General features: G+C 41.4%; 1 protein-coding gene across 1 annotated transcript in view; it reads right to left on the bottom strand.

Annotated features, from left to right (window-relative positions):
• LOC125454480 (polypeptide N-acetylgalactosaminyltransferase 5) overlaps positions 1–23238 on the bottom strand; it is a 78912-nt gene that overhangs the window by 41763 nt on the left and 13911 nt on the right. The window contains exons 2-4 of the mRNA XM_048535305.2: positions 22673–22839; positions 18818–18937; positions 12061–12196 (exon numbers count right to left, since the gene is read on the bottom strand). Coding sequence (XP_048391262.1) covers positions 12061–12196; positions 18818–18937; positions 22673–22839 — 423 coding nt within the window. The remainder of the gene's footprint in view (positions 1–12060; positions 12197–18817; positions 18938–22672; positions 22840–23238) is intronic.

Here is a 23238-nt window from a genome sequence, read left to right as displayed (position 1 = left end):
AATGGAGTCCTGTGCAGTGGCAGCTTCATGGCTACAGAGCTAGCTTCCTCATGGCATAGGCTATGTAGTCTGAAGCAAGACTCTGGCAATGTTATGACATGGCCTGGAGTGGGATTGGTTGCAGAGTTGTGTGCTGATCAGCCTGGAGTGGGACTCTGGCAGCAATGTGGCATTGGGTGATGAGCCCAGAGCAAGACGGTGGCAGTGACGATGAAAAATTTGGACTTTTTGAATTTTTTTTTATATTAGGTTAATGAGAATGGCACTGATGCACGGTGATGGTATAAACTTTTCACATGTATTCAATATAAAATACATGCGGCAACAGATGATTCAATTCAATTCAAATCTGTGCACAATACTCCAGATGCTGTTTCACATAGGTACTATGCAATTGCAGCAAGACCGCTTTACTCCTGTACTCAAATGCTCTTGTAGTAACAGCCAATATACCATTTGTGTCTAATTTTTTTTGCTGTATCTACATTTTAGCTTTAGCAACTAAAACAAGACCAAAAAGGTGTCTTTGGAAACCAATACTGCCCAAACTCTCACTTTAAGAAATATTTGATGTTTCTGTGTTTTCTACCAAAGTGGATAGCTTTGCATTTTTCCATACAGTATGACACTGATTACGTACTTACTCACTCACTCAACCTGTGTTGGTTAAGTCTTGGCTTCTGTTAAAGAGGGGGGAGAAGTGGGCAGCTCAGTGGTCAGCACTTCTGCTTCACTGCAGCAGAGGCCCAGGTTCGACTCTACCCTCTGGTGACTGTCTGTCAGTATGGAGTTTGCATGTTCTCCCTGTGTCTGCGTGCATTTCCCCGAGGGGCTCTGGTTTCCTCCCACAGTCCAAAGATGTGCAGGCTAGGTGGATTAGCCATACTAAATTGCCTGTAGTGTTCAGGGGTGTGTAGATTAGGTGGGTTATAGGGGGATGGGTCTGGGTGGGATACTGAGTTGGCATGGACTTATTCAGCCTGTTCCCAAACTATAGGGGTTCTAGGATTCTTGCAGCCTCTTTGCATCCTTCTCACAACATATACTTCTACCTTGTTGTTTCATCAGCAAAAACTTTGAAGTATATCAACATTTGGATCTTGCCACTAAATCATTGATTATAGATTGTGAATAACTGAGATCACATACTGATCTTGAGGTGTCCCACTAAAAATAGATCGGTTTATTATCTTTTCTGTCTGTTAACCAATTCTCAAATCATGTCAGTACACTAGCTCCAAATCAAACAATTTCTTAGAGTTACAGATTCATACAGCAGAGAAGCAGGCCGTTTGGTCCACCATGTCTATTCTGACCAACAAACCTCAACTATACTAATCCCACTTAACTGCACTTGGTCCATAGCCTACTATGCCCTCACATTTTAAGTGCTCATGCAGATATTTCTTACATATTGCAAGACCACCTGCCTCCATCAACCTCTCAGGTAGCACATTCCACATGTCAACCACCCTCTGGCTGACAAAATGGTCTCCTCAAATCCCTTCTAAACCGCTTACTCCTCACCTTAAACTTAGGCCTTCTTGCCTTAGACAATTCTGCTAAAGGGGGGAAAAAACTCCAGTTCTGAGGAAGGGTCACCCGGACCCAAAGTGTCAACTCTGACTTCTTGTCACAGATGCTGCCAGTCCAGCTGACTTTTTCCAGCAATTTCTGTTTTTAAGTCTCTTGTAATGCCTCAATCAAATACCTGCTACACCACCTCTACTTCAAGGAAAACAAACCTAGCCTATCTAGTCTCTCCTCACATCCGAAACTTTTCATACTAGGCAACATCCTGGTGAATCACATCCTGTTGAATCTCCCCTGCACCATCACCAGTGCGATCACAATCTTCTGATAGTGTGGAGACCAGAACTGTACACATGTTTCCCACCTGTGGCTTAACCCATGCTCTATAAAATTGAAACAAGACTTCCCTACTTTTACATTCTACACCTGGTTAATGAAGGCAGGCATCACATATGCTATCCTGTTTACTTGTTCTAATGCCTTCAAAAATTTATACGGACTTGTACATCAAGGTCCCATTGTTCTTTTGTACACCCTAAGGACCTATCATATGTGTAAATCCTTCCCTTAATAGACATCACAAAATGCCCATCACACTTAAATTTCATCAGTTATTGCTCTGCCTAATCTACCAGCCAATCAATATCAGACTGTAGCCTGAGACCATCTTCCTCATTATCAACAACACCATAAATTTTCTTGTCGCCTGAAAACTTGAGTTATACCTTCTATGTTTCACATCCAAGTCATTAATGTACATAACGAACAGCAAAAGCCCCAGCCCCGATCACTGTGATTTATCATTGGTCACAGGCTTCCGATCACAAAAACGACCCCCCACCATCACCTTTTTGTCTCCTATTTACAAGGAAATTTTGGATCCAGTTTGCTGACTTGGATATTGTAGGCTCTTATCTTTCTGGATCAGTGTTCCATGTGAGACCTCGTCAAAGGCCTCAATGAAGTACATGTAAATGACATAAACTGCACCATCCTCAATTAAATTAGTCAAATAGGATTGCCCTTCAATCTGTGCTGACTATCCTTGATCAATCCCTGTTTTTTCTTCCCCCCCCCAAATGTTGGTTAATCCAGTTCCTCTTTTCCCAATAATTTCCCACCATTGACATCAAGCTAACTGGTCTGTAATTTCTATCCTATCCCTGCCACCCTTCTTGAACAATAGAACCACAGGAGCTTTCCTCCAGTTATCTGGCACTTCATCTGTGGCCAGTGAAGTCTTCAATATTTCAACCAGGTCCTCAGCAATCTCCTCCTTTGCCTATCATAGCATACTGGGATATATCTCCTTGGTTGCTGGAGTTTTATATACCTTTATGCCTCCTAAAATACCCTCTATATCCTCTTTATTAATCTTAACATCTCTGGAAACTCATCATTCTGAATAAAATCTCCAGCAACAATGTTTTTCTCCTTTTGTGAATATAGATGAGAAATATTCATTTAAGACCTCACCCATGTTCTGTGTTCATGTACAAATAGCCTCTTTGGTCTTGAATAGGCCCCACTCTTTCCCTGGTAATCCTCTACTCTTATTAAATTTATAAAATGCCTTGGGGATTTCCCTAATCCTAAGATATTTTGTGGCCTCTCTTCATCCTCCTGCTTTCTTTAAGTACCCCCCTGCACTCTCTTTACTTCTGAATCCCTGTTTTTTAATACTCTGCACCTAACATATACTTCCTTTTTTAATTATATTTATCTTTGATATCCCTTGATATCCACGGTTCCCTGGACTTGTTTCTATTCCCCTTCACTCTTAGAGGAACATGAGGCCCTGAACTCTCACAACGCTACTCTTAAAAGACTTCCACTTTCCAAGTACAGACTTACCTACAAATAGCTGCTTCTAGACTATGTTGCCAGATCCTGTCTCATGATACTGAAATGGCCTTCCTCCAATTTATGCACTTAACTTCTGTATTATCATTATTCCTCTCCATGCCTTTTGATTCTTAGAGTTATCGTTACTATTCCCCAAATTCTCACTCATAACATTTTAACCACTTGAACAGTTTCATTCCTTACCGTTAGGTCTAGCACTGCCCCACCTCTACTTGGACTTAACCTTAAAATTCTCATCCTTGTTTTCAAATTCCTTCAATGTTTTGCCCCACCTTGGCTTGGTAGTCTCCTCTAATCCCAGCACTCTCTAAGATATTCATATATTTCCAATTTTGCCTTTTGTGGATGTACAATTTTAATTGCTCCATTTTTTTCTGGGCTTTCAGTATATCACTTCAGCTCTCTACCTCGGTTTAATTCTTTAAAAAAACTCCTCAAAATTTACATCTTTAACCAATATCTGGCCAAATTTTTTTTTGTGGCTGTCATCATACTTTGCTTTATCAAATTCATTGGAAGTGCCAGGGACATTTCATTACACTTACACTTTTTTTGAGTCCAAATACCTACAGCATCTGCTGTTCTTGTGGTGTTTACCTCATGTGTATAGCAGGTTTTGAAATAGGGAAGATATTGCTTCTGCGTGATGTATTATAAGGAGGTGATGAGAATGAAAAAGGAGCCCCTGAAAATAAAACAAACCAACAGAAAATTGCAACAGTCTGTTGAAAAAACATTATTTTGACCCTTTTTTTCAGCTCACACCAATCACATCTCCCATCACCCTCTTTGAAAAGACCTACATTGCTTGTGATCCAACAATGTTTCAATTTTAAACTTTTCATCATTGTTTATAAATTTTTCATAGTCTTTCCCTTTATCTTTGTACCCTCCTCTAGCTGTACAATCCTCTAAGATAAGAAAGCAACAAACAGGAGCAGGAATTGTCTAGTTGTTCTTCTTGCCTGTTCTGCTATTTGATACAATCATGGATGATCTTCTCTTTCAACTCCACCTTCCTGAACTTTCCCCACGACCTGTAATTTCCTTCATATGCAAAAATCTATTGACCTTTGTCTTGAATATATCCAATCTTGAGAATTTGCTGCTCCCTTGGGTACAGAATCCAATCATCTATAACCCTTTGCTGTATAGGTTTCTCCTCACACAAATGCTAAATGGCAGAGACTTTAGTTTGCAAATGGAATCCTGATCATAAGCTTCAACCAGGTGATACATTTTACGAGCACATATTGTTAAATCCCTTACAATTTTACATATTTCAATGAGATTACATCTTATTCTTCTAAATTCTAAAGGATTCCAAGCCCAATCTAATCAATCTCTCCTCACTGTTTTCATTGATAAATTCAGCCTATGGAATCTTAGTCCCTCCAAGCCTTCCTTGAATAAGTCGATAAAAACAGTAAAATGTATTCCAGGTATGGTCTCAAGCATATAATTACACTCAAATCCCTCTGTGACAAAAGCATAAATACTATTTGCTTGTCTAATTACTTGTACCAATGTGGTAAATTTCTGTGATTCTTGTACAAAAGATACCTAGGTCCCTATGAATATTAACAATTTTTACTCACTCATCATTTTAAAAAGATTTTGCTTTTTCACATTTTCTGCCAAAATGAAATTTCTATGTACTCCACACTTTCTGTACACCCTCACAGCTAACTCTCCACCTAACTTTATATAGTTGACATATCCAGCTATGTTACACGTCATGGACTAGACCAAACCCTCTCAAAACCTGTCAAGGAGATAGCGTCTACCTTTTTTTTATTTTAAAGGCATAATTATTTTTAAACCTCTTTACAGTTTAAAAAAAAACCAGGACAAAATGGCTGCAGCTCGTACTCCAATTCTTGCTGTACCACATTAAAGTCCACCTACCTAAAGTTACCTGCTAATTCTGGAACTCTCTCCCTTTTGCCTTTTAACTAAACTGTGATCCATCCAAAAAGATTGTTCCTAATCCTACAAGCCATTTTTACAAAAAATTATAACACTTGCTTAGCACCTTATCAAATTTTCTTATGAAAATTCATATACACTGTTCACTAGTTCTTTTGCCACTCTCTCTAAGACCTCCTATTATCACACATCTATTGAGTTCTATCATTTTCCTGATTTATTAAAGTTGGACTAAATGATCTATAATTCCTGTTTTTCTCTCCCTTTCTTGAAAGTGGCATTTTGTTTGGGTATTTCAGTCCACAGAAACTGTTCTAGAATCTAGGGCATTATTTTCTTTTATTCATTCATAGGACATAGGCATCGCTGATCAGGCCAATATTTTAATGTCCAACCCTAATTGACCAAAGGGCAGTTAAGTCAGCCACATTGCTCTGGGTCTAGAGTCAAATATAGGCCAGACCAGGTAGGGATAAGTTGTCTTTCATACAGTAGAGAACCAAAAGGGTTTTTCCTGACAATTGACAATGTTTTTATGGTTGTCATTGACTCTTAATTCCAGATTTTTTAAAAATTGAATTCAAATTTCAAAATCTGCCCTTTGTGGGATTCAAACTCTGGTTCCCAGACATTATCAGCCCCTCCATTTTTCCAAATCTAGCCACTTGCAAATTTCCCAGTCAAACATCATCCTAATTTGCAACTAGGTCTCTGTTCCTTCACTGTCTCTGGGTTAAAATCCTGGAACTCTTTTTTTAAAACAGTATTGTCAGTGCCCTTAAAACCCAAGGTCTGCAGTGGTTAGAAGGCAGCTTACTACCACCCTCTCCAGCATAATTAAGGATGGTCAATAAACACTGCCCTTGACAGTGATGACCACATTTCCGTGAATGAATAATTTTTAGAAAATCCTCCACTACTGGCAACAGAACATGCAACTGCTGGGTCCTAGGATCTGGCATTACTTCTCTTTCTTTCTCCACGTCTCTGTCCTCTTTGAAAACCAATTTGAAACCAATGTCTTTCTCTGACTTGTCATCTTCCATGTTCTGTGTCCAATTTTATGACTGTGTAGCACCTTGGGATATTTTAATTGTTGAGGGCAATTCATGTTGTCCAAGCAATCGTTTGTTATGATGTACACATGCAATTTATAGCTTTGAAAATAAATACTAGTAAAAAGTGAAAGGTCCTTAGCCAAAGACAATGAATGCTGGCCAGCTAGCAACACTCACATTCCATGAATGGATTAAAAAAACTCTAACACATCCATGAATGTAATGAAAACACATGTTTACTTCTACCAAACCAATAATATTTTAAGTCCCATCTAGAATCATAACCATAATTGAACCATGCTCACTAAGATCAAATTAAGGTCGAAAAGAAGTTAGGGGTATTACTTATATGTGTATTAGGGTACATATTTTGTTTTGGCTCTGTCTCAGCAACATCAAATTATTTTGAAGGTTTTTTTTCCAGTGAGACCTATCACATTGTACCACTATATCTCATTTGACTTGCTGCGTGAATAACCTACCATGCCCCAGGACATCTCACGTCCAATTTCAACTCCACAGGCCATTTCCAGAACAACTGGTCGCTCAGTACAATCTGCTGCAGGACTGGCACCGCGCACATAGACGGAAAAACTCAGCAAGTCTGGCAGTATCTGTGAAGAAAAAGACAGTTAATGTTCTGGATCTGATGACACTTCTCAAGGGACCCGGAGGCAGGGTCATTAGACCCACAATGTTAACTCTGGTTTATTCTTTTTTCCTTCACAGATGCTGCCAGACCTGCTGAGCTTTTCCAGCAACTTCTGTTTTTGTTCCTGATTTGCAGCATCCACAGTTCTTTCAGTTTTTGTCTTTCTTAGATGTCGACTCTAAAAGACTCCTGCGCACCTGAATGATTACCAGCAATCTGAAGTTCCTCTGCTTGGTTAAAGACAGAGTCAGAACGTGATGAAAAGGGAAAGATGGCATCATGATTCTCTAACAAGGACATGAAGGTCCGGTGAATGTTGTGGTCTAGAAGGGATGCATCTATTTTCCAGAGGACTGGCAGTGGAGCTCATGCTGCCAGACCCTGCCAGCCTAGTCCACGGTTGCCACGCAGGTCAGAGCCATTTTCAGGGTGTGGAGGAAAAGCTAACAGTGGTGCAATAAGGTCAATGACCTTTTCTGCTCGCCCAGAGTACCTTCCGCACTCTTCACACTGCTGTTCTTCCTTTCTGTCTGCCTGTCTGTCTGTCTCTCTCCTGTGTTCATGCCCTGTCACAATAGAATGCAAAAATCTCCCGCATTTGATCTCACCTCACTCAATCCCCTTTTCCATAACCTCTGCACACTCTTCAAGCTACATGCTTATCCAATCAGAATACTACATTTCCCCTGCATGCTTCAACACTAACAGCTGTGTCACCCACCATTATCTCACACATTTCCAATATTTCTGTCATTACAGAACAGGCCACAGCAAAGTTGTACAAGTGGGGGATGCCTGACATTCGGAACATCAACCACCAACAGTACAGAAACCTTGCCTTGCAGAAGACTGGGGTTATGCCTGTAGGGATGCAGAAACATACATGTCCCGCCACTATCTCAGTAACTGTATTGACAATCTTATTCATTGCACACAACTTCTAAATACTGGCTGCGATACAGTCTCTCTTGTGTCTTGCAGCAGACTCCCCGTGATCTCTGCGGAGAAACATGTGGGAGAGCCTGCCTGAATCTCTGAAGATGACAGTTCAGCGGTCTGAGAGGAAGAATCCACAATGCTGCCTTCTGCAGCCAACAACAAAATGACGCTTTGTTTTCAAAGTTGTACATAGGAAGTGTAGGAGCACATGCTGGCGAGCACCTAAATGCAACAGCTCAGAGGTTGATGAAGAGGAAATGCCCCAGGCTACTACCACTCCGAGGACTGCCAGATACCATGCACCTCAGCCCCAGGTAGGAAATATCTGGATAATGTTAAGTGATCAGGCACCTCTTCAAAATACACAGGGTGAAGGAGCGGTAGCAGCATCCAGACAGGCATTGAAGAAGCAACAAATCTCAATGCCCAGGAGTTGCATTAATGCAGCAAATAATGTGATCATCTGTCTAATCCATATGGCGGCTACCATGAAGAGCCAAGACTAGCACCCTCAGAGCATGCTGCAGATATGCGTTATCCCATCCATTTGTCCTCAGGGTGACAGGAAATCTTGACTCCACCCCAGATGCCCTTTCCTCACAAGGAAGCAGGGCAATGCCAGGAGGCACCTTGTCAAAGGAAGAATGACACACAGGCCCTTCGATAGCTTTCACTTAGAACGTTGGTGGCGGGCCCTCCATCTCCATCCTGCTCACCCACATCCCCTGACTCTTGGAAATTCAAGCTGAGGAGAGTCAACTTTCCTCTGGCAAGAAGACACTTGTATGTCGATGGGCAAAACATGACAAGGATCCCTTTTGATTGCTCACCAAATCTGCAGGACTAATGGGATCCACAGCTAGGCAGGATCCACCAGCAGTAAAACAAGGGAGTACTGATGGGCAATGTAGCGTGACAGCGAGAAAGAGGAGGCAATATTGCAGGTGCTTTGGTGGCTTGGGTTACAATGGCTAGTACATTTATCCTCAGCTTATGCATTAATATTTGTCCTTTAACCTTACATGTTAGTTTTCTGCGGAAGTGCCATACACATTGTTACAACATCTAGCATCACCTCATGACCACTAGTCAAGGCTTAATGGCTCTCAGTCTGTGCTCAGTGCCTAGTGCATCATCTGAAAGCAGGAGAAACAATGTGTGTATGTAGCAATGGGTCATGCTGGGACCACTGACCTCCTCATCCAATATCCTTCATTTAAATAAAAACTGAAAGAACTGCGGATGCCATAAATCAGAGATAAAAACAGAAATTGCTGGGAAAGCTCAGCAGGTCTAGCACGATGCCCCTTGTGTTTAGGTCCTTTTGTGTGCAAAGATGTAGCTAGCAATAAGATAATCAGCAGTGGCTGTGTCAGGGAACTACAACACGCAGAGAGGGTCAACACCTGGAAGCAGACAGCTTGCATACCTGTGTAACGTACATTGCCGGGCTCTGTGGCCAATGTTCGTTCCCTGTAAAAACCCTATGATGGGCGGTTGCTGCAGCCTTCTCATTCACAGGTGGAGGCACGTAGCCTGCCCAAAGCAAGTGTGGTTTGCAACCATTTTCTTCACTAATGCACACTTTTCATTTGCATCACTTTAGAAGGTGACAGTGAGAACTCCTCTACTGTGCCTTCCAGCCTCAGCCTGAATATGCAGTGAGTTGTCGAACATCCACATTCTCCTCATTAGTATCACATCCAGTAATTCACACATTCCCAAGTCCCTTTCCAACTCATCTACATGTACCCACTCCTGCCCACCTTTCCCACCCAATCCATGGCAGATGGGGTGACCATGTCAATTGTAGTTATGCCCTGCACTCCTCCCCACCTCGCACACCTCCAACTTAATTCAGGATGCTCCATACAGTGGACGATTTCTTCCTCCCAATCCGTGCTTAATCATAACTTTCCGCTCGCCCCCCCACTCCCCCCCCATCAACCTTCACAAGTGAACTGTGCCTGTTTCCAGGGCCTAAAGTGCAGAAGAATAACTTGTTGCATCAACATCCTCCCTATTCTACAACACTCCCAAATGTTCTTTTATTAATACCCCTTGTTTTCTGGGGATGGATCTGACAAACTGATTGTGATTATTTGACCAACGTGACCGGATAGCGGTAGACAAGATATGCCCATCCCATTGACTGGTTCTACATTATCCTGGCTGGCTACTAAGGAGTCAAAGGACAGAACATATCTAACTCCCTAGACTAAGAAAGCATGGATCACCTGACTGACAAAAGCCAAACTGGAAGTTTATTTACGGCCAATCCTCTGGACTGGTATGGCATGCTGCCTCGTGACCTACTGTGCTGGGACTCCTAGAATGAGTGGTTACCTTCATGGACTTCAATGAGGACTATTCCCCTAAGACTTTGAGACATGGCTGCTTGCTTGCTACTCGTGAAGTATCCCTGCTACATAAATTATTAGCACACGAAGCAGGCAAGAGACTGACCTTACACATTATCGTACAACAAGATGTGGATCCCCATAATGCTGCTGAGCAGCAAGGCAAGCTGCTTAGTTGTGATACCATGATAAGTGGCAAGGCAATGCAAGACATGGATGTGGCAGGCATAGTGGTTAGAACTATGTGAGTGAATGTTAAGACAGCAAGCAAGCAGCCCTGAGATGCTATTCCCAATGTGACCACCTCTACATCAGGGAAACCAAGCAGAGGCTTGGGGGCCGCTTTGTGGAATACCTACGCTCCGTTCATGACAAACGACTGCACCTCCCAGTCGTGAACCATTTCAACACCCCCTCCCACTCCTTGGACGATATGTCCAACCTGGGCCTCCTGCAGTGCCACAATGAAGCTTGGGAACCCTGCAGCCCAATGGTATCAATGTGGGCTTCACAAGCTTCAAAATCTCCCCTCCCCCGACCATATCCCAAAACTAGCCCTCTTGTCCCCGCCTCCCTAACCTGTCCTTCCTCCCACCTATCCACTCCTCCCACTGGAAGCCCCACCCCCATCTCCTACCTACTACCCTCATCCCGCCTCCTTGACCTGTCCGTCCTCCCTGGAGTAACCTATCCCCTCCCTAACTCCCCATCTACACTTACCTTTACTGGCTCCAACCCTGCCTCTTTGACCTGTCTGTCTCCTCTCCACCTATCTTCTCCTTTATCCATCCTCTATCTGCCTCCCCCCTCTCCCTATTTATATCAGAATCCCCTTTACCTCCCTCACTTCTGAAGAAGGGTCTAGACCCAAAACGTCAGCTTTCCTGCTCCGCTGATGCTGCTTGGCCTGCTGTGTTCATCCAGCTCTACACCTTGTTAGCCCTGAGATTTTGCCTAGTCCACTCTTTGAACACAACGCCTGTGCAAAGTGTCACTGTTTGCAGCCTTTCAATGCCAATCTGCCTTACAATGCAAAGCTATGTTTCCAGAGTATACTGACAATGCAGCGGAGAGGTACCAAGATGGTCCAAAGTGGTAGCTGGGTGCAGCATGCCAATGTCTACAGAGGAAGGCACATATGGCTGGTGCTCTGGTCTGTGGTTTGGTTGTTGGCAACATGGAAGTTGATTGGAGCAAGTAGTGAACTCTATCCATCAGCTGCTTGCACCTGTCTCCATGTTGAGCTTTCCTGACCCCTAGCTTGTCTGGCAAGTTTGTTAAGAATGCAGGATGAATATTAATAAGGTGAGATGTACCATCAAGATGTGTTTAACAAGCACTATTCACCATCGACTGTCAATACACTGCAGCCTAGTGAAAGTCTTGACAAATTACTTGTTGAAACCATAAACGATGGTGCATGTTTTGGGCTTTTGGGACTTCTCATCTGATCATGCCACATATCCCTCTACAGTCCACATTGCTCAGACTCTCTAAAATTCCACCCTTTGTTGCAGAAACTGAATGTAGGAAATTTTCCACTGAGCATTGTTAACAAGTAAATGTAACTTCAGAAGCCACATTAGTGTATTTATCTAGGGTCTCAGCTAACATTCTCCTTAAGTTCATGTGGTCATTAGAAGTGCACCTGAAAAAAATCCCAATACTCTACTGTTAATTCTATTGATGTCACACAGTCAATACAAAGTATCCAGAAATATACCTCATATCCTCATCATTAATGATTTCAATCACAGGACAAGCTACTTTTGTTCGCTTTAAATAGATTCTTTCTAAAAGTGGCTCCAGCCAGCCAACATTGCATTCAACATGGGAGTCCAAAAATGTCAGCACATCACCTAAAAGTGAAAAAGGAAGTGTGAGCTTTTGATTCATATAATGCAGTCTTCAAAATGATTATGAATACCTTTTTATTTCCATTCATTCACAGGACGTAGGCATTGTTGGTTAGGCCAGCATTTACTGCCAATCCTTTATTATCTTTGATGAACTTTTCCCAAACTGCTGAAGTCCATATGGTGTAGTTGGGAGAGAATTCCAGGATTTTGCAGGAACAGAAGTATTGAAATTGCAATATTGTAGATTACCTAAAACTTGGTAGATGGTTGAACTGTGAGGAGGATACAGAGATGCTTTGGGGTGTTGGGGAGGCAATGGCCTACTAGTATTATTTCTGGACTGCTTATTCAGGGACCCAGATAATAATCTGGGGACCTGGGTTCAAATCCCGCCACAGCAGATGTTGGGATTTGAATTCAATAAAACGTCTGGAATTAAGAATCTAATGATGACCATGAACCCCTTGTCAATTGTCAGAAAAATCCATCTGGTTAACTACTGTCCTTTAGGGAAGGAAACTACCATCATTACCTGGTCTGGTCTACATGTGACTCCAGATCCACAGCAATGTGGCTGGCTCTGAACTGCACTCTGGGCAATTATGGATCAGCAATAAATACTGCCTGGTCAGTGACACACTCATCCTATGAATGAATTTTAAAAATTTTGACAAGTTGAATGAGTGGACAAATGCATGGTGGACGAAGTATAATGTGGATAAACATGAGGTTATCCACTTTGATAGCAAAAACAGGAAGGTAGATTAACTGACCAATGATATATTGGGAAAGGGGATGGTGTAACAAGATCTTGGTGTCTTTGTACACCAGTTATTGAATGTAGGCATGCAGGAGCAGCAGGCAGTGAGGAAAACAAGTGGTATGTTAGGCTTTATACCAAATGGTTTACAGAATAGGAGCGGGAATGTCTTGGTGCAATTGTACAGGGCCTTGGTAAGACCACACAAAATTGCATGCAGTTTTGGTCTTCTTATCGAATGAAGGATATTCTGGCAGTGGAGGGAGTGCAACAAAAATTACCAGAATGATTTCCGGAATGGGAGGACTGACCTGATGAGAGACAGGATCTCAATTAAACCTATAAAATTCTAAGAAGACTAGACAGGGTAAACACAGGAAAGATGTCCCGATGATTGGGGAGTCCAGAACCAGGAGTCACAGTCCAAGGATGCAGGGTAAGCCATTTAAGATTGAGATGAGGAGAATCTTTTTCACCTGATGAGTGGTAAACCTGTGGAATTCTCTGCCACGGAAAGTGGTTAAGGCCAAAACATTGAATGTTTTCAAGAATGTATCGTTAGGTATAGTTCTTAGGGCTAAAAAGATCAAAGGATATGGGGAGAAGGTGGGAACAGGATGCTGAGTCGGATGATCGGCTATGATCATACTGAATGGTGTTGGAGGCTCATAGGGCTGAATGGCCTACTCCTTATCCTGTTTTCTGTACTTCCATTTAGTTCTAAGTCAAGATTTTATGTGGTTTGGAGGGGAACTTGTAGGTGATGGTGTTCCAATGTATCTATGGCCTTTGACCTTCAGTGTGGTGGACGTCATAGGTTTGGAAGATGCTGCCTAAGAAGCCTTGGTGAGTTGCTAAGCTACAGTGCATCTTGTAGGTGTTACGTACTGCTATCACTACACATCGGTGGTGGAGACAGTGAATGACAAAGTTGTTAAATGGGATATCAATCAGGCAAACTGCTTCGACCTGGATTGTGTCAAGCTTCTTGAGTGTCAATGGAGGTGTAGTCATTCAGGTAAGCGAAAAATATTTTTTGCATTCCTGCATTGTGCACTGTATTTGATCAACAGGCTTTGAGGAGTTGAACCTCTGAACTGCTCTTGTAGATACAATATTTATTTGGCTGGTCCAGTTCAGTTTTTCATCAATCATAAATTCTAGGATGCTGATACTGGGAGATATAGCTTCGGTATTGTAACTGAATGTTATAAGAGGCAATATCTGGATTCTCTGTTGTTGGGGATTGTCATTCTCTGTCATTTCTGTGACACATATGTTACTAGCCATTCCACTCCGAGCTTGAATATTGCTCAGGTCTTCATGCATCAGGACATGGACAGTTCAGTATCCAAAGAGTCATAAATTATGCAAAATATTGTGATATCATCAGCCAATGTCCCTATTTTGGACCTTATGATGAAGGGAATGTCATTAAGGAAGCAGCTAATGCGAACTGGGCTAGGATGCTATGCTGAAGACTTCCTGCAGCAACTCTACGGCTTAGACGTATGCCTTCCAACAACCACAACCATCTTTTTTCTTGTTATGACTCCAGCAAATATTGTCCTCATTTCCATTCAAATCAGCTTTGATTGGGTTCCTTTAAGGTCAAATGTTACCTTGATGTTAAGGAGGGTCCTTTTGTACATGTTTTGACCAAGGCTGTAATGAAATCAGGAACTGAGTGGGCCTGGTGGACCAAAGCTGTGAGTCACTGAGAGTACAAGACTTAATTGCATTGTCGGCAACACTTCCTACTACTGTGCAGGCTGAGGGAGCGGTAATTTGCCAGGTTGGATGCATCCTGCTTTTTTCCGGACAGGAGATAATTGAGCAATTTTCGACATTGCTGGATAGCTGCTGTGTGGTGTAGATGTACTAGGCTGTGGGAGCGTAGGTTCTGGCGTATTCAATTTTATAGACAGAATATTGTCAGATTCCATAGCCTTTGCAACATCATGTGCCTTCTGCTTTTTCTCCATATTACATGGAATGAATCAAAATGGCTGAAGACTTCCATCTATGATGCTGGAGTCCTCTGGAGGGAACATGAATTATCCATTTGATTTGAACTGAACTGAATTGAATTAACTTCATTGTCGTAGGTACTCGAATGAGTACAGTGAAAAGTTTATAAGTCGCCACTTACAGCGCCATTTTAGGTACAAAGGCACCTAGGTACAGAATAGAGAAATGAAGAAAAAAGTTACATTAGTTATACACAGTATGACTAAAGGCCAGAAAAAACAAGGAGCAAAGACAAACATCACAGTGTCTCTCCAAAAGCTCTCCGCAGCAGACCAACGCAGGGTGCCTCATGGTCTGACCACTGGCTGCTGCCATGCTCCTGTACCAAGCTGCTATCATCCCTGCTCTGGCCACTGGTCACTTGTGTCCCCGTTTTGGGCTGCTGGCTTGCCTGCTCAGGTCACTGATTGCTGGCGTCCTTGCTCTGAGCTGCTGGCTTCCCCGCCTTGGCTGCTGGTCACTGACATCCCCACTTTGACCCCCTGGTCGCCATCATCCCTACTTTAGCAACTGACTGCTAGCGTTCCTGCCAAACGTTGAGACAGCTTCAGAGGCCAAGAGTCAGAGGCTGGTGTGGGGTGTTCGAGGCTGAGAGAGGATACGAGAGAATGACATAAAATGCTGAAGATGCTTGTAAAGGCTTCAGTCTTGTGCTTTGCTTGGATGTGCTGGGTTCACCTATCATTACAGACGGGTGTATTTGTGACGCCTTCTCCTTCTGCAAGTTGTTGACAGGCCTTAGATCTGATCTGTTGGTTCCAGGATTGTCTAGCTTTGTCTGTCGCATGCTGCTTTTGCAGCTTTGCATGCAAGCAATCCTGTGTGGTAGCTTCAGCAGGATGGCACTTCATATTTAGTTATTACTAGTGCTAATCCTCATGTGCCTACCTGAAAACTTCATTGAACAAGGGTGATGTCTGGCTTAGTAGTAAAGGTAATAATCCAGGCTATGAGGTTACAGACTGTAGTCTAATACAATTCTGCTGCTGCTGCCTCACTATGTGTAATGGATGTCAAGTTTTGATTTTGGAGATCAATGCAAGATCTCCTATTTTAGCATGATGATTGTCCCATACAACAAGATGGAGGCTTTGTTTAAAATGTAGGGACGGTGTCTGCCTCCACAGGACTGTACAACCAACATGCCTACCTATACTGTTTTGGATGATGCATCTGAGCTGGCAACTACATGAGGACAACGTCAAATGCAATTTTCCTTCAGTTGGTTCCCCCACCACTTGCCATAGACATTGAACTCCCCCATCTGGAGTATACTCTGTGCTCTTGCCACCTCCAAGTGGTGTTCAATGGAAAAATGGGGAGTGATGGTAGTCAGCAGGTGATTTTCCTCGTCATGTTTGATGTGATGCCATCAGCTTTCATTGATCCAAAGTAAATGCTGAGAACATACCCAGAGTTGATGATGGTGTTGTTTGAGACAATATCTGTAAAATCTGAGATTCTGTGAGAAAGACTGGATTATTGGTGAGACAGCTCTCCCAATTTTGGCACACGCCCCCAGGTATCAGAAAGGAGGAGTTTGCAGGGTTTGTATGGCTGTATATGCAACTGTTGTTTTAACTGGCTTGGCCAATACCAGATGGTCCATCTATTTGTTTTTTTTAAAATCAGACTTTGTAGCCGTTCATGACAAGTAAGTTGTTTGCTAGGCCATGGATATCTAAGAGGCTAGACCTGAAATCATATGTAAAACCAGAACAGGCAAAGATGGCAGTTTCCTTCCCTAAAGGACATTAATGAAGCTGATGGGTTTTTATGGAAATTGTTTCATGGTTGCCACCAGACTAGCTTCCAATTCCAAAATTATAAATTGAATTCAAATTGCACTATCTGTCCCCCAGTTCATGAACCTGAATTTCCAGATTACTAGTCCAGTGATAACACCAATACATCACTGCCTCCCCTTTAAAGATAAACAATTTAGGAACAATTAGCTAGAAAACATTTTTCTCTAAAAGTTCTCACAGCATCGGTCAGTGAACATAAGCAAACTTAAGTTGTGAAAAAGCATCAACCTTCAGGCTACAGAGAAAAAAATTCCTTTGAGTTGCCCTTGCATCTTCAGCATTATTTCAGCACAAGTTTGAGGTAAAGCTCATCTTATGCACCTAAATGATGGTTGCACCATATTTCTAGTAAATCTCTGGCAACAGAGTAGACATAGTTATCTCCCAGTCTATGTGATTTCACAGAAAAAGAAAACACACAAAGTATGTACCAACAGCTCAGAGCAAAAACAAATTAGTAATATTCAAAAGGTTTAGGTTGAATATTAATACTGTCAGACATGCTGAGTATTTCTAGCATTTGCTCTTTGCATTATATTGTTCCATTCCATTCCATTATAAACATCAGTACAAGTTCAGTTGCAATATCAGAAATTTACAACTTTTGGCCATTTTAAAAAAAAAATTTCCTTCACTATATATTCTCCCTCTTTCTAGGCAATTGTTTTATGGATAAAAGTAGGCAGGTAACCAGACCCTAAATCTATCTGCATTCGTCTTGGTGGTTCCGTAACACAATCAGTTAGTACAAGCAGTTACCAAGTCTGGAGTGAGTCTTAAAATAAGAGATATTCTGCATTTTATTCGACTTACACGAAGGCACAAAAAAGACAACAGCATTGAACATGTTCCTTCAAGAACTGAACATAATTCATAAAGGATAAACAGGGTTTATCAATGAAAAATGAGATTGATGGCCAAAGCGGTTTGTTACAAATGTGAGGTTTACATTCTAATTATATTTTAGTTCTAAATCCTTTGATTCAAAGGTTTTTCATAGCTTTGGACTGCAAAATTAGAATAAAATAAAAGGTGTAATATGACCTATGCTGGGATATGACCGGCAGTACGCCAGGTCACTTAGCAAGAGATACACTGTCGTACTGAAAGAGAGATGTTAAATGTTAACACAATGACAGATGTTTCCAAGTCAGCAACAGAGGGCTAAGTATAAAACCCAAAAATTGTTTTGAGAATTGGGGAATAAATAGATACGTTGGAACCTGTTCCTTTGACTCGAAGTTGATAAGCAGCAGTTACTAGATATAGTTGATCACTATTTCAGCTTGCATACAGAATTAAAGGAGTTTCATGGTGACATGGACTGGAGGACAGAGAAGGAAATTGTGAGATCAGATTACAGGTTTATTTGAACATCTGGAGATATCACTGACAGGAGGCTGTTGTAGTCTTAATCTTGGTTGATGTGCAGATAATTGAGGGAAATGAACAAAAGACAGATGTTGGCCGAGCCTGCACCTTAAATAGAGAAACTGCTGGCTCTACTGTTCACTAAATGGAACGTGGCTCGCAGTTCATGCTCAGTTTGTAAATCACATTCATGGTGAATTGGAACAAAGCAGGGATGTTTGCCAAGTTGGGGGTAAAAAGAAAATCCTGAGGGAAACTCTCAATGTGGAAGATAGTATAGAAAAGAAAAGAGCAGAAATAAAACTCTTGGGGTGCTGGAAAAGCATTGTGGGCTGGTTCCAGGAGAAATCATAATCTACATAACAGACTGAGTAGCATAACAAAAATGAGAGTTTTCAGATATAAAAGGGTTGTACAAAACTTTGTATGGATGTTTAAAATGTTTAACATCTGCAAACCTAAACAAATTATTGGTTTATGATGTTTTGTCATTAGTCATTTACACAATAGAAGTTCTTTTTAAACACAAAATCTTGACATGTTATCATTTCAGTGAATAGTAAGAAGTTCAATCGAACCTCTTTATCTCAATGATTCATTAGACAAATGACAGAAATAAAATAAAATTAGAGAAAAATAAGCACACGATACCTGTAGCAACAGCCGCACCTACAAGTCTGGCACGTATTAAACCATGACGTTCATGGAGGTGAATAACATGAACTTTTGGGAATTGTGACATATATTTGTCTAAATTTTCTTTCAGATATTCTATATAAGTAGAAAAGCAGAATTTGTTGGTTAACTGATTTCTCAAAGAAATAATTACATAATATTTTTGCATTTGGACACTAAAAAACATCAAATTGTATTTATAACCTTACTTACTTCAGATGCAAAAAGAACTTCGATATAAGTATTCTCATGACATAAATACAGAAGTTAAGGAAGAAAAGATGATAATTCAATGCCATATATCCAACATAGCAACTGACAATGTAGGTGATTTAGTGTCTCATTAAACAATATAATATTCCAAGTTATTATTCACTGCATAATACAGAATCTTTTTGTAAATTATTTATTAGAAATAATAGTGAAATTAAGAAAATCTATTTATTATCACACTTTGATTCCAAAATATCAATCAAGGATGTAACTTCATTGGAATTGCCAGATGGGTAGTTCAAATTGGTTCCACTGGGATTTCACTGCATTACAGTGAAGCAAAAAAATGCCATTAGGAATGAGGATGACCCATTTCAAGGAAGGATAGTGGAAGTAATTCCTAGGCAACCCTAGGAACTTTGCAGAATCAGAATTTTAAAAAGTAACTGGCAGGAGTTCCCAGCACCATTGGAAACATTCTAGACCACACAAAGACAGGGACTAAATACCTTCATAATGAGGGCAAATAGGAAAAGATTGGGACAGCTCTTGTGATAGGGACTTAACGGTCAGCAGAACTGACACATGCTTCTGTGGTCGTAAACGAGATTCTTCACTGCTTCTTTACCTCCCTGGTGCCAGGGTCAGAATGGCTCAGAGAAGCTGCAAGGCAATGTGAAGGGGGAGGGTGAGCAACCAGCTGTCGTACTATATGTCAGTACCAACAACATGGGTAAAAAAAAAAATGAGGAACTGCAATAAGAATTTAAAGACTTAGATAATAGATTAAAAAGGAAGATTACTAAGGTTGTAATCTTTAAATTACTTACAGTGTCATTTGCTACTAAGTAAAGGACTAGGAAAATTGCTCAGATGAACGTGTGGCTAAGCTCAGATGAATGTGTGGCTAAGGGGATGGTGTACGAGGGAGTGCATAAGAATTTTGGATCACTGCGACAGTTTCTGGGATAGGTGGGACTTGTATAAACTGAACCAGAATGTGGTCTAAATCCTTGCTGGGAGATTTGCCCTGGCTATTGGGGACGTGAATGGGGTACAGAGTAGATGGAAAGTCAGAAGCAAGGTTCAATCAAACACAGAATAAATTACTCGAGACCGAAGGGGCAATCTATGCATGGAGCCAGAGGATGTGAGTGAGGTCTTAAATGAATATTTCTTACCTATAATCACAAAGGAGTAAGACATTGTAGCTCCAGAATTCAGCTAGAATGGTGAGGCTGTAGAGCGTATTAAAATTAATAAGGAGGCTGTGTTAGATGTTTTTAATGGGCATATCCCCAGGGCTTGATGAGATGTACTCCAGCCTACGATGGCAGGTGAGGGAGGAGATTGCAGTGACCCTGATGGAGATACTTCACTAGTCACAGATGAAATGACAGATAACTGGAGGTTAACTAATGTGCTTCCTTTGTTCAAGAAGGGTAGCTGACATAGGACAGGAAATTACAGGCCAGTTAGTCTGTCGTAAGTGGTGAGGAAATTATTGGAAAAAGTTCTGAGAGAAAAGATCAGTCAGCACTTGGAAAGGCAGAGATTGATCAGGGATAGTCAGCATGGATTTATAATGATTGAATCCCAACAGTGTGAAAAGTCACCATTTGGCCAATTTAATCCATACCAACCCTTTGAAGGGCATCCCACCAGCAGCCACCTCATCCCTGTAACCCCGCATTCATAACCTGTACATCTCTGGAGACACTGGGGCAAACTACCAAGACTGTATATCTTTGGACTGTAGGAAAATATCCTTGGAGATCCAGAAGAAACCCAAGCGGATATGGAGAGAACATGCAAACTCACCCATGGCTGGAATTGAACCTGGATCCCTGGCATTGTGAGGCAGCTGTACTAACCACTGTGGCACCATAATTTTGGAAGAAGATCCTGTTTGACTAATTTAATTGAGTTTCTTGAAAAAGTGGCTAAATATATAGTGCAATTGATGTGGTTTACATGGACTTCAGTGAGACCTCTGACAAGGTCCCACGTGAAAGGCTCATCCAAAACGTAAGGGTCCATGGGATCAAAGGCAAGTTGGCAAATTGGATCCAAAACTGGCTCGCAAATGGGAGTTAAAGGGTGCTGCTGGAGGGTTGTTTTATGATTGGAAGTCTATGGCCAGCGATGTATCACGGGGCTTGGTACTGGGATCCTGCCCATTTGTTGTGTATTTAACGTCTGAAAGTAAGAGGTTTAACTCATAAGTTTGCAGATGACACATAAATTGGTGGTACTGGTGATAGTGAAGTGGATCGTCTCAGGCTACAACTTGATATTGATCAGCTGGTAAATTGGGCAGAGCAATGGCAGATAGAATTTAATCCTGATAAGTCTGAGGTGATGTATTTTGCGAGGTCTGATAAAATAAGGATTTACACAATGAACGGTAGGTCCTTACGGAGTGCTGAAGAACAAAGGGATCTTGGTATGCTAGTCCACAAATCCTTAAAGATGCCAGAAGTTGTAGGCAGAGTGATGAAGAAGGCAAATGAGGTGCTTGCCTTCATTGGCTGAGGTGTAGAATGGAAGAGCAAGGAAATTTTGTTACAACTTTATAAAATATCGGTGAGGACAGAGATGGAATAATACGTGTAGTTCTGGTTGCCACACTATCAGAAGGACATGACTGCACTGGCGAGGATGCAGAAAAGATTTACTAGCATGCTGCCTGGGATGGAAAAGCTCAGTTAATTTGAGAACCTGGAGAGGCTGCGTTCATTTTCCCCAGAGTAGAAGAGGCTGAGGTGGTATCTGATTGAGGTATAAAAATTATAAGAGGCATTGACAAGTTAGATCATGAGAATCTTCTCCCCATGGCAGATGTGTCTCAGACCAGACGGAAAAAGTTTAAAGGGGATCAAAGAAAACATTTTCTCAGCCAGAGTAGTAGAAATATGGAACGCACTGCCTCTGAGAGGGTGGTGGAGGCAGGTACCCTCATAACATTTAAGAGGCATCCAGACAAACACTTAAAATGTCAGGGCATAGTAGGCTATTGACCAAGTGAAGGTAAATGAGATCAGTGCCATCTGGTGTTTGTTGGTCAACACAGATGTGATGGGCTGAAGGGCCTGCATTACTGTATGAAAGACAATTAAAACTCAAACTAGTATAGCCGATAGAGTATAGGACAGCTAGGCATTTCCTTAGCAATTTTCCAAATTGGTTGCAGTAATTTCAGTGCAAGTTTGGATGAAATGCCAGTGATAAACTGAGTTTCTGACCAACTTTTGGGAGGCTGATCAGGAGATCTGCTCAATGAAATTCTTCACAACAAATATTTGGAAAGAATGCAGCTTCTTACGTTTACTTCTGTAACAGCAGGATTGTTGCTAATTCAAGCAGCACGTCCCCTACTATGTAATATAGGGACAGTTCAGTGCTTACACAGCAAATATAAACATTTCAGAAGACCTCAACTGTCGCAGAAAAATATTCTTATAATTCAGAAAGTGACATTCACAAGTAAAAGTGTTTTATTGAGGTTTCAGAAAGACCAATTCATTCCATTTCACTCACATTTAAAGGTAATAATATCTAGGAGTCTTTTGAGAAATATATGTTTTAGTTACACTGACTGAAATAGTTTTTTCTTACCTTTGGTGCTAAAATCATCCACAAGGATAACTTCTTTAATGAGATGAGCTGGTGATCTGTTGAAGATGCTGTGTACTGACCTCAGAAGTGTGGACCATACTTCATCCACAAAGCACATGATGATGCTGGTCGTTGGAAGGTTGTTGTGAACTACCTGGTTGGAACACCTGGAAGAAATATGTCCAAGGGGTATAAAGTTTAAACAGTGGAGTCATGGCATGTGCAATGTTGTTTAGATACAAAGGAGTTCTACCAATTCTTGATTCTTCTCTAAATTCAAAAGATTTCTTCAAATGAGAGAACTGAATCTGCTTCACACCATAGGTGAATATGCTGCATACAGGTCAAATCTAAGTAACCTCCTGAATTAGATTAAATCACTTATAGGAATTGGAGAACAACTTTACAAAATTTTCTGAATTTTTGTGTGATTTACTCAATTCCAGGAGTTTACGTGATTTCAGAAAGGAAGTGCCTGTCTAGCAATACATAGAAAACGATAATTGTATGCGAGGAGCTGGGTGAACCAGTTTATGTTTTGCTGGCAATCATTTGTGCAGGCTTGT

The sequence above is a fragment of the Stegostoma tigrinum genome, chromosome 7, assembly GCF_030684315.1.
Source record: "Stegostoma tigrinum isolate sSteTig4 chromosome 7, sSteTig4.hap1, whole genome shotgun sequence".
Taxonomy (NCBI): Eukaryota; Metazoa; Chordata; class Chondrichthyes; order Orectolobiformes; family Stegostomatidae; genus Stegostoma; species Stegostoma tigrinum.
Note: the sequence above shows the minus strand (reverse complement) of the source record. Positions and strands in the feature narration are given on the sequence as shown.